This window comes from Pleurodeles waltl, chromosome 4_2 (assembly GCF_031143425.1).
Source record: "Pleurodeles waltl isolate 20211129_DDA chromosome 4_2, aPleWal1.hap1.20221129, whole genome shotgun sequence".
In the NCBI taxonomy this organism is placed as follows: domain Eukaryota; kingdom Metazoa; phylum Chordata; class Amphibia; order Caudata; family Salamandridae; genus Pleurodeles; species Pleurodeles waltl.
The window spans coordinates 835,292,204-835,305,197 of NC_090443.1; the positions used below are offsets into that span (position 1 = coordinate 835,292,204).

A 12,994-nucleotide genomic window follows, 5' to 3' on the forward strand; every position below is an offset into this window, starting at 1 on the left:
CCAAGTGTGCAGCTGGTGCAGTCCTTCTGAGTGCAGGATCCATGTGCAGGCCAGGGGTCCAGCAGGGCAGTCCTTCTTCTACTGTAGTTCTTCCCGGTAGGGATCTGGTAGGGAACTGAGTTGTGGGTGCAGGTCTGCCAGTTTTATCCTTGCTCCTGGGTGAAAAACAGGGGGGTCCTGATTCTCCAATCAGGTGCAGCGTCCTTCCCCCTGTGATGACCACTTCCTGGGAAGTGTGGCAAAAATCAATCCCAGGAGGCAACATTCTTCAAAAATCCATCATTGCTGAAAATTATTTTTGGAGGTCACATCTGGCGGAGCCCACCCACAGGTGTGGCTAAAAATCATAAACACACCCCTCTCCCACCTTCTCCTAATCTAATCAAGGGGGCACCTAGTTGCCTGGGGTTGCAGGATGTGGGGGTGTTGCTGGGTTGCTCCAAATGTTCTTCTCTGCCTTTGAAGACCAGTTTGGCAGCCCTCCCTGCCTCACCATCTGCTGAGGGGAGATTCCCTCCCACAGGCACATCTCTTTGTGTGAAGCCAGGCCACTTCACACCTCACCAAGCCAGCCTGGCCAGGCTGCCAGAGGCTGGCCAATCAGATCACAGCAGCAAAAACAATGCAGGGCTGAAGTTGGCAACTTTTCAGGTAAAGTTTAAAACTCTTTACCTGAACAAGTTATATTAAATACAACTACTGGAAGTTGTGGGATTTATTATAACAATTAATTTGATAGCAAAATCTTGGTATCTGTCACTTAAGGGGACTTTTAAAATTAAAATAAAGTTTCCCAATTCTAGCCTATGAAGGCCATTCACTACAATGAGGGAAAAACTAATTTGGCTGTTTTTAGCTCACCAGGGCTTATAAAACTACTTTTATAAGGTCCCTGCTTATAGTTACATGGCACCCAGCCCTAGGGGCACATAGGGCACACCTTAGGGGTGACTTATATGTAAAAATAAGGTAGTTTAAGACTTTGGAACTACTTTTAATTCCAAAGTCGAATTTGCATATAACTTTATTTTAAAAGCAGCCAGCAAGGCAGGCCTGCCTTTAAAATGACACTGGGCGTCTATGGGTGCACTACCTATGCTGTGGTCCCTAAACCTCCATGCCCTACCATATACTAGGGACTTATAGGTAGGTTGACTTAGCCAATTATAATGAGTCTAATTTGCATACTGATTTTACACAGAGCACAGGCCCTAGGACTGGTTAGCAGTACCCAGGGCACCATCAGAGTCAGGAAAACACCAGCAAAAAGTGGAAAATGGGGGCAAAAAGTTAGGTGGCCTCTGCAATCAGCCCTGTTTTCTCACACCTGCCCTCACCATGTCTTCAACAAAGCAAGCTCCATCATCGCCCCCCAACTCCAAATGATCGTCAACAGCTTCTTCGAGGCTGCCACCTTCCCATAAAGCTGGAAGCACGCCGATGTCAACGCCCTACTAAAGAAACCCTAAGCAGACTGAAAAGATCTCAAGAACTACCGGCCCATCTCCCTTCTCCCTTTCCCAGTGAAGGTCATCAAGAAGATCGTCAACGGCCAACTGACCCACTTCCTTGTAGACAACAACACTCTGGACACGTCTCAATCTGGTTTCCGCAGCAACCACAGCACCAAGACGGCCCTCATCGCCACCACCGATGACATCAGGACCATGCTAGACAGAGGTGAAACTGCGGCCCTCACCCTACTTGACCTCTCAGCCTCCTTCAACGCAGTCTGCCACCACACCCTATGCACATGCCTCCACGACGCAGGGATCCGCCACAAAGCCCTGGACTGGATCACATACTTCCTCACTGGCAGAACCCAGAGAGTCCGCCTCCCTCCCTTCCGATCTGAAGCCACCGAAACCATCTGCGGCGTTCCCCAAGGATCCGCACTCAGCCCAACCCTCTTCAACATCTACATGGCACCGCTCGCCAACATCGTCCAATCACACAACCTTAACATCGTCTCTTACGCTGACGACACCCAGCTGATCCTCTCACTCACCAAGGACCCCACCAATGCCAAAATCAACCTCCACAACGGAATGAAGGCCATCGCCGACTGGATGGAGAGCAGTTGCTTCAAGCTGAACTCGGACAAGACGGAGATCCTCATCTTTGGCTCCACCCCTCCACCTGGGACAACTCCTGGTGGCCGGTCACCCTAGGAACCGCACCGACGCCCACCAACCATCCACGCAACCTGGGATTCATCCTGGACTCATCGCTCACCATGTCCCAGCAAGTCAGCGCCATCTCATCATCCTGCTTCAAAACCCACTGCATGCTTCGCAAGATCTTCAGGTGGATCCCCACCGAAACCAGAAAGACAGTCACCCAGACCCTCGTCAGCAGCAGACTGGACTACTGCAACGCTCTCTACGTGGGAACCACGCCCAAACTCCAGAAAAGACTGCAACGTATACAGAACGCCTCCGGACGCCTCATCCTCGACATCCCACGCAACCACATCTCAGCCCACCAGAGAGACCTACACTGGCTCCCCATCAACAAGAGGATCACCTTCAAGCTCCTCACCCACACCCACAAAGCACTCCACAACGCCGGCCCAGCTTACCTCAACGAACAGCTCACCTTCTACACCCCCAACCGTCAACTCTGCTCCGCCAACTTGGCCCTTCCCTCCGTTCCTTGCATCCAGAGGACTACAGCCGGCGGAAGATCGTTCTCCCACCTTGCCGCCAAGACCTGGAACACCCTCCCGATCCACCTACGACAGACCCGGGACCTGCTGACCTTCAGGAAACACCTCAAGACCTGGCTGTTTGAGCATTAGCATCTCCCCAACGCTCCCCCCTCAGCGTCTTGAGACCCTTGCGGGTGAGTAGCGCGCTCTACAAATGAATGATTGATTGATTGATTGATTACAAATGTTATTGGGGCCATTGACGGAACACATGTTGCCTTAGCCCCCCCCCAGGCCAATGTACAGGTGTTCAGGAATAGGAAGATTTTCCACTCACTCAATGTCTAGATGGTGTGTCTTGCTGACCAGTACATCTCCCACGTCACTGCCAAGTATCCTGGGTCGTTGCATGACGCCTTCGTCCTGAAAAATTGCAGCACCCCACAAGTGATGGCACAACTAAAAAGGCTTATAGGTGAGCCTGAGTCCCCACCCAAGGTATGTCAGTGTATGCCTTCAGGAGTCACCCCCCATGCCATTGTGCAAGGCTCATGTTTGTCCCTCACTTCTTGCAGGTGGCTCTGGCTACCCAAACCTGTCCTGGCTCTTGACCCCTGTAAGAAATCCGAGGACAGGGGCAGAGAATAGGTGTAATGATGCTCATAAGCATACCAGGAAGATTATTGAAAGGACCTTCGGGCTCCTGAAAGGCAGATTCAGGTGCCTCAATCTAACATGTGGATCCCTTTGCTACTCCCCTGAGAAGGTCTGCCTCATAGTTGTTGTATGCTGCATGTTTCACAACCTGGCCATCAGACGACATGTGCCCTATCTGCAGGAGGAGGAGAGTGAAAATGCTCCAGTGGCAGCAGTGGACCCTGAGGACAGTGAGGATGAGGAGGAAGAGGATATGGACAATAGGATATCAGGTATACGGCAGTACTTCCAATGACACAGGTAAGACAGTAGAACTGACCATTCCTCTAATTATATTTTCTGTGTGCTATAGCATGATGGCAGTCACTTCTTTAACACCCCAACTGACTGTCACCTATGCCTTCCCATTTTGCAGATGTTGGTTTGGTTACAACTGTGTACTGATGTGATGACTACAAACTGCTACAGGACATTTGTTGGATGGAATCACAAAGTTTAGGACAATTGCACAGGATGTTACAGTTCAACACATAGCACATTTCTGTCAGATAAAACACTAATACTCCAGTTGTGTTCAAGGTTGTTTATTGAAGTGAAAGTTATGAAGGGATAATGCAATGGAATGGGGTGATGGTAGAGGAATGTCCAGTGTAGTGGTCCAGTCTGTTTGTAGCACAGGTCCAGTGTCCAAGGGGCCATAGGAAAGAGAGCAATGACAGTTCAAAGTGGACAAGGTGACACAGTGGAACACATGGGGGACATTCAGGAGGGCCTCATTTCCTGGCAGTGGTCTTTGTCTTGACAAGTGTCTCTGGTGTCTGTCTGGGTCACAGGGAACATTTGCGTGGTGGTTCACCTTCTGCAGGGGGAGGGGTGCTGGTGGCCTGTGGGTCCTGTGCCAGGGCCTCCTGTCCACTTGCTGCAGCAGATGTGGATGGCTTGTCAGTTGACTGGCTAGTGGAAGGGGCCCGCTGGTGTGCTCTGTAGTCCCATAAGATCTTGCCCATATCACCCAGCACCCCTGCTATGGAGACCATGGTGGTGTTGAGGGCCTGCAATTCTTTCTTGATCTCCTGGTGGTATTCCTCCTGCAGCCTCTGGTTCTCCTGCATGATGTCTATCACCCGACCCATCTTGTCCTGGGATTGTTGCTAAGTCGCCAGGACATTAGTGAGTGCCTCTGGCCAGTCGGTTCCCTGGGCCTGTCTTCCCACTGATGCACAGTTGTCCTCTGAGTGTCCCTGTCCCCTTGTGCCTGTGTCCCCTGAATGGTGTGCCCACTGCCACTGACCCCGAGACCCTGATTGTTTTGCTTGCGAGGTGTAGACTGGGGTCCCTGTATAGGTAGGCACACTGCTGATTGACGTGTCCTGGGGACAGAGGTCTGGGGATGTTGGGTGGCTGCTGTGGTGTTGGATACTGAGGGGGGAGGCTCTGTGGTGTACTGGGTGTGGGCTGGGGTATCCGACTGACCAGTGGTCCCTGATGGACTAGGGAGTTCATCCAGATCCAGAACTCCAGAGTTGCTGTCATCACTGGGGTCATCTTCTGGTGGGGGACTGGGTAGCTGTTGCACCTCCTCGCCACTGAGATTGGCTGGGGCACCTGGGGGGATGTAAGAGGTGTATTATGCTACATGTCTGTGAGGTATTCTGCATCCCTAGCTTCCCTTATACTATTGCTGTTGCCCTGCCACTTTTCTTTGTGTATGGCGATGTATTGTGGGGTTGTTAGTTCTCCATGCTGTGCATGCCTTGGTGGTGGTGTACATGCAGGGCTGGGAGGGACTTGCATGCAGTGGGTATGGCATGCAGGGCTTGGCATTTATGTTAGTTATTTGTGTTGGTGCACTGTGAGGGATGGAGTGGATTGATGGGTGTCAGGGGGAGGGGTGGTGGTGGCATGCAGGTATGGGGACGGTTTAGGTAGTAAATATTGACTCACCAGTGTCCAGTCCTCCGGCAACTCCAGTGAGTTCCTCAGGATGCAGGATTGCCAAGACTTACTCCTTTCCATGGAACGTGCCTTCCCCCATAGGTCGTTCCACCTCTTCCTGATGTCGTCCCTTGTTTGTGGATGCTGTCCCACAGCATTCACCCGGTCCACAATTCTCCGCCATAGCTCCATCTTCCTGGCAATAGAGATCTGCTGGATCTGTGCTCCAAACAGCTGCAGCTCTACCCTGAATATTTCCTCCACCATGACCTGCAGCTCCTCATCAGTGAAACGGGGGTGCCTTTGTGGGGACTTGCGTGTTGTATGGAGTGTGTTGTGCAGAGGGTAATGTGTGACGTGGTGGAGTGTGTGGTGTGTGTTGCGTGACGGATGAATGGGTAGTTGTGATATGCGTGTGCAGTTGTCTCTGGGATTGGTGTGGCAAAGTGTAGCGGTCTTTTCATGTTTGCAAAGGATTGTGGGTGATGTGGGGGGTGTTTTATAGAGCTGTTGGTGTGTGCATTTGTGTCAGGCGTGGGTTTTTGTTTCTGGACAATGTTGTCTAGTTTTGTTTTTGGGTGGCCATATCCTCCTTGGCGGTGTGTACCGCCAATGGTTTACCACCATTGAATGTCCGCTGTGGTGATTCGTGGGTCATAATGTAGAAGGTGTTGTTTTGTTGGCGTAACGGTATGGGTGTTCATACGGACAGTTTAACACTAACCTTTGGTCTGGCAGATTTGTGTTTGTGTCAGTATTCTGTCGGTTTGGAGTGTGTGTGTCATAATATGGTAGACGGATGTTCGCCTCCGCAACAGTATGTTGGCAGCCGTCTCCACGGCGGTAAGCAGGATTTACCACCAATGTCATAATGTCCACCTATGTCCCTACAATGAAAAGGTTCAAAAAGCTATTTTCACTCTGGTAGGCCTAGCTTTCCTATGCAGGAAACAAAAGTGCAGTTTAAAATATGAATACTGCTAACACCGAAAATGCACCAACTAGGAAAATTATTAAACCTTTATTTGTAATAGTTATTAAAAATCCAATTTAATTATGAATGTGGATGTTGAGTAAAGGAAAGTAAATGTTCAAAAGTTACTCCTTACCTTTCTGAGTTTTCGGAAAGCTAACATTAGCCTCTGTCAACTCCCAGCCTGTCCTCCGCTCTCACTGGGGTGTGAACGAGTTGTGAAATTCCTACCAGGAGTTACACTATATGTTGACCTAAATGGGCAGGGCTGACCCCTCTGAGCTACTTAGAAATCTTTATGGTGGGGATGTGGGCCCCCTGTTGACACCACAGTGTCCTATCCTCTCACATCCTGCCTGACAGGCCTGTATGAGCCACATTTAACACTTTATCACATTTAAAAGGAAGGACATAGGATTCTAGGACATTTCTTGTGCATCCCCTGTCTGGGTACTGCATGACCCTGCCTTTGTCCTAGCAGACTTCTGTTTCTTAGTTTTTTGTGGGTCTGCTTTAAACAAGGTCTGCTTTAAACTGGAGTTTAATATTAGATGTGGGAGGACACTAGTGATTACCGTAGTTCATATCCCTACATACCACAGCCTTCAGAATCAAAGTTTAGTGTGGTCAAATACTTTTCCCATTTGGGAAATAGCCTGGCACATTGTGATTTGGGCCTGTTTGCTGTAAGGCAAACAGTAACTACAGAAAAAGTGGGTTGGGTTGCCCTCAGGAACATTAAACCCATTGGTTATGGAGTGGCCAGGAGTCATCTCCACTCACTAGTTAGTGCCAGGCATAAATTTGGCACTACAAGACACCACATCAGAACACTTTCTGGACCTGCAGAAGAGAACTGGATGTGCCCAGGTCTTGGTTTACAGCAACTGTTGACAATCAATGGTACTTTGTGCTTTTTGGCACTATAAAATATGGTATCTCTGGTTCTCCTTAGTAGATTTTTGCTGTTATGTGTAAATTGATTTATTAAATGTGACTCAATTTTTCTAAATTGATTTCTAATTTTTATTGCTCAGTGTTTTGGCTTTATGACTGTTTTATTTCTCCATAAATACTTTATACAATGCCCTAAATTAAGCCTCTCTACTCTGTACCTCAGATAATATTGGGCCCATGTGGTATATTTTAAATCTCTTATCTCACAGCATAAGGCACAACAATTAAAACGTTTGAGGCAGTTCTAAAAGAAAACTCTAAAACAATGCAATACTTAAAAATCACAGTCAAAACCAATAGCAGCATATTTTTCTGGAAACAAATATTCCCTGTACCCCTCAAAATCATTGGTTTGAGACTTAAGAGCTAATTATACTCAATGACAGCATTGTCTTTGTTAACAGGGAAATAATGACAGTGTTGTCACTCATAATTTATTTGCTAAAACAAACCTCTGTCAGAAGATAACATCGGCATGCAAATTACGGTATTCAAGAATCTGTACATGAAATCTGGTGCTTTTGGGCCCTTCAAAGTTATTACAACTAAAGAACAGCAGCGATGCTGCTTGTATGTTGTTTTGACGTAACATGATAGAAGAATGTGTCTTGATAAACAATGGTAAGAAATATCATTATACTCTGCATATAATCTATCTATCTATCTATCTATCTATCTATCTATCTATCTATCTATCTATCTATCTATCTATCTATCTATCTATCTATCTGTCTGTCCGTCTGTCTATATTGTAGACTAATATAGTAGTGAGATATACATTTCAAGGAAAACCATTTTACAGCATGATGCACAAAATCAGCGCCCCAAGTGTACTCAGGACATAAATTAATGAACGTGCTCATTTTTGTATTTTCAGCAAAGGTTTAAAATATGTAAATTCTCAACCTCAGACTGAAGTCTTAAAACATTCAGATTTCAACGCAGAAGAAGTAGCAGAAGATTCTTTAGATGCCAAAACCCGTAGCTCTGATAATGGAAATTTTGATCTAAATTGTGAACGCGAGGAGGAAGATGGCAAAGAACACAATATCAAAGCAAGCGCATTTAATAGAAGTTTCTTGGATGATCAGGTAAGTTTATTTTGCTCCCGGAAACCTGTTCAAGTAGGTACCTTATTCAAATAATTTCTAGAACGACATATTTGTACATTGTGACTTACTTGAAGATTATTTTGCCTCAACAATATTTCGTCGAGCTATAAAAATATTTTTCAAGAGTTTCTGCTCTAAGCACATTTCTTTAGCATCACTAGCTGACATTTTTTTCTGATTGTGAAAAATGGGCTGCATCCATAACTTTAAAAATGTAAAGTGCCATTGTCATACATTCCTCATTTTTCTCTTCCTCTTTTCCTTTTTGTTTCACTGTTGTTAAAATGGGTGCAATCCTCATGTGACATAAATTCACCAAAAACGCGCTGAGTTATGGAGATAACATCACGTGTCTTCTGGCTCCCCAACCCCAAGAGGTCTGGAAAAGTGACACCATATGAACTTTGACCCTGATTAAATTACAGGCAATGTCGTCACATATCCCTAAGTGCACCAATGCAAGTATTGTGATTCTGATGGGACCGGTAACTCGTGTTACTATTCCTCCTGGGATGGGGGTATTAAGGAGTGAGGAATAACCGTGTACATTCAACCCAGTGTTACTGATTCCCCAGTAATTCTCCTTTCTTGGGGAATCTCAGGGCTTTGAGTACCCAACTTTACTGCTCCCTAATGTTGAAGTTTTTTTGTTCATAGTTTAATATGGATCATGCAGGTGCGCCTTGACATTGGCTGATCTCACAAATTGCATTCTTGGCCAGGAGGTGCGCCCAAAAGTGCTACCCTCATAGTGGTGGAAGGTTTCTTCCTTCACTAGGAGTTAAGCAGCACAAGCATGGTGATCAGTAATGGTGAACAGGACTTTCCTATCCTGTGTCACTAGAGTGAGGCCTACAGGCTCACTCACCTTCTTAAAAGGTCACCTGCTGAGTGCTTAACTCGCTCTTAGCCTAGACCAGGTAGTTGTGGAGTTGTTCATCCTAATTCTGGTGGATCACGCCACCAGGTGCCTTAAAGCTGTACCTCTGAGGAACATAACTGCGAAGGTGGTAGTGAAAGCTCTCCTGGGGATATTTTCTAGGTTTGGATTTCCAAGGATGGTAATTTCCAACCGGGGGACCAAATTAATCTTTTCCTACATGCGAGAGATGTGTGAACAAGCTGGTGCGACATACCACCCACAAACCAATGGTTTCGTGGAGTGGTTTAACAAGATACTACAAAGAATGATGGGAACTCTGCTATGTTTATTGTTTGCATGCTGAGAGATTTCACTGAAGAGAGTAGGGTTCAGTCCCTTTGAACTTTGTATAGACACCCAGTGCGGGGACCACTTGCCTTAGTAAGAGAAGGTTGGAAGGGAACTTCAGAGTCATCACAGAAAGATGTGATGGACTATGTGATTGGCCTCAGGAAGTTGATGGCGCAACACAAGGGTCAGGCAAAGCAAAACCTTCAGGATAGCATATCGCTGATAAATGAATTGTATGCCCAGAAAGCTATGAGGACTGGGTATCAAGAAGGTCAGGAGGTGTTGGTGCTAAAGCCTATTTGTCCCAGGGCTTTGGAGGACAAATGGTGTGGGCCATCCAAGGTAGTTTAGAAAGCGTCTGAGGTAAACTGCATGGTGGACACAGGTGCCACATGAGAACCCGAGAGGGTGTTCCATGTGAACAAGCTGAAGCCTTACCTCCAGAAAGACTACACATTGAATATCATGATTATGGCAGAGGAAGATGACGAAGACAGTGAGCCTCTTTTTGTCTTGCTGCGTAGTGACATGAAGGATGGCACTGTGGAAGGAGTTCCGCTAGCCCCTAAGTTACTGCCTGAGCAGCAGAGGGAATGTAGAGAAGTGCCAGAATTGTTTGTTAACCTCTTCTCGCTGACTACAGGGTTGACACCTGTCTGTGTGTATGACATAGACACGGGTGACAGTCTGCAGTGAAGGACAGAATGTACAGAATGTCTGACTGGGTTCAGGGATGCATTAAGGCTGAGGTTGTAAAAATGTTGGACTTTGGAGTCATTTAGAGATCTCGTATTCCTTGGGCTAGTCCTGTGGCTTTAGTGGCAAAGCAAGGGTGTTCTAAGCAACCATCAAAGCAACTAAGTGTCAGATGGGGCAGTCATCTGTATTCTACCTTGGACAAGAGGTGGGGAATAGGAAGATTTACCTGTTGGATGCCAAAATTCAGTCTTTGATGGAGTGTGTGGTACCTACTACCCAGATTGAAATGAGGGCCTTTTAGGACTCACTGGGTATTTACAAAACTTTGTGGCCAATTATGGGAGCATAATTGTCTCATTGACTGCTTTGTCCTCAGCCTCGGAAGGTAATATGGACTGCAGAATATCAAAAGGCATTTGAGGCACTGAAGAAGTCACAGTGCACTGCACCAGTACTGGAAGCGCTTGACTACAGTCAGCCTTTCATTGTACAGAAAGACGCCTCTCCCACATGTGTTGGAGAGGTGTTAGCTCAACAGGACAACAAAGGGAGTGAGCATTCTGGTAACCTTTATTAGTAGGAGATAACTATCCAGAGAGCAGAACTAAGCAGCTATTGTGAAGTGCTTTGCTGTACTCTGGGCCTTGTGTAAATTCCACCCATATTTATTTGGCACTAAATTTGTGGTGCAAACTGATCATAAGCCACGGAAATGGTTGATGGGTATGAAGGCGGAGAATCCCAAGTTGTAGAGATGGTCTATTTCTTTGCAAGAGTTAGACTTTGTAGTGGAGCACAGAGCCAGATTGAGTCACAGGAATGCTGACCGACTTTCCCAACGATTTTACCCATATGGCCACCTAACTTCTCCAAGTTAGGAGTTGGTTTGTGGTTTTCTGATCTGGGGGTGACATCTGTTGGGATGGAAAAGTCCTCTGTAGAGTAAGAGACGTGTATCCCTGCCCTGGATGCCAAACTGTATGTTGTCTGAATTCCTAATGCTGATTTTTCTTTCTAATAGGCAAACATGAATCCTGTCTGTGCACCATGATATAGGCCTGTCTGATGGATTGCAGTACTGTTACACCAGGAAGGGCACCCAAAATGACACCTGATAGCCAACAGGTTCACTCACCTTCTTAAAGGTTCTGATGCGGTGTGTGAAGAAATTACCTTCAAAAGACTGCTCTTTGATTGAGAGATAGATCACAAGGAAGGTTCCTGTTCATATCTCAGGAAGGGAGATGGGGCTGATAAGAGAATCATAAAGAATAGATACAGGGGTCTGCAACTAACCTGTTGTTGCACATATCACTGTGGCTGACATCTGGTCACTTCCATGAATTGTGTTGTGGGCAATCAGCTTTGAAGTTGTGCCTGCTGTGGCAGACCTCTTTCTTGAAGGAGAGTAAAAAAGTAGAAGTGACCACTTCAAAAGAATCAGACCCCGCATAAAACTTCAAAAGACCCAGACCCTAAATCAGATTTGGTATCTGGAAAAGGACTAATAGAAGGGGAAGTTGAGTCCCCAAAAGTTTGTCATCTTCCAAACCGGCAGATGGGCTGTGTTAGAAGAGGAAGCTCTACAAAACATCTACTTGTTTCCAGGACTGGGGGTCAAGGACTGCTAGTACTGCTAGTCTCTCTGACATCACACAAGGAAACCATGACCACCTGCCCTGGAGCACCAGTGCCTGCCTGCTTGCCAAGACTAGTGTGCCATGTGAGGAAAAGGAGAGAGTTGGAGAAAGTGAGGTCCACTGGGGATCCCTACCATGAGTAATCCCTGTGTGAGGTGTGAGGTATGAGGATTCAGCTGAGCATTGATTGGGCCATCACCCATGTGCAAGATTGTTTTGGTGACCCACCCTTAAGCCAAAAGAGGGCCACTGTAGACTAAGCTATGTGTTGAGCACCATGCAGGTCTTTCTAAGCCTGTACCGACACGCTTCAGTGACCCCTTATGCCAGAGGGAGTCATTGGTAAATTTACTGCTTCAAGGAGGGCCAATACTTGTGACTGTCTGGGCTGGGGTGCATGTGCTGGGTGAGCCTGGATAACCCCATACTCCAGCAAACCCGTGTGCCAGCAGGGGCTTCTGATACCAATGTTGCCATACTATTAAGGCTGCTGCTTGAAGGGGAGACTGAAACTAGGATCTGTGGGTTGGACCTGCACAGTAAGGGAGATGCCCCTGGCTCATTACTGAGGACTGCCAGAGACGCTATGGAGTACGCTGCACCTTGAGGGCTCCAGTCAGGATTTGAAGAAAAGATTTGTTTCCCCCATTGAGCAAAGTCATTTTAGTCAGTCTTCCTGAGCAGAGAGCAGCTCCGACATCTGGGAGACATCCTGCAGCCCCACTCAGGAGAGAGAGCGTACACTGAGAGCAGCCCAACCTCTCTGAACAGAGTAGGACTCACCGGTACACGCTTGAAGGTGCCTACTACATCACTGTTCTGTGTTGTGAGAGGAGGTAAGACATGAACAGGCCCAGTAGGGCCCCAGGGAAACTTGCTGTTAATGGCGCTGCGGCACCATAGACACTTTTGAAAGGGTCAAAAGCGTAAACTCTTGAGTACAGACTAATAGTTTTCATTCCCTGATGTAGCCACCTTTGAATGGGGAATAACTATGAAGATGTTACGCGAAGGTGGTGGGAGTAGGATTTGCCTGACAACCACTAGAGCCCCAACTTCAAGGGGGATTATGTTTTTGCATTTGAATGTTGCACTTCTTTGCATTTGAAGAGTTAGAAATAAAAGTACTACTTTTTCTTATAAAAGCAGGTATTTGAC

The 12,994-nt window shown here is 46.9% G+C and overlaps 1 protein-coding gene across 1 annotated transcript in view; it reads left to right on the top strand.

The window, feature by feature from the left end:
• The window catches only part of LOC138293951 (uncharacterized protein C1orf87 homolog), a 110,632-nt gene that overhangs the window by 27,373 nt on the left and 70,265 nt on the right, over positions 1 to 12,994 (top strand). The window contains exon 3 of the mRNA XM_069233219.1: positions 8,050 to 8,263. Within this exon, the coding sequence (XP_069089320.1) occupies positions 8,050 to 8,263 (214 nt within the window). The remainder of the gene's footprint in view (positions 1 to 8,049; positions 8,264 to 12,994) is intronic.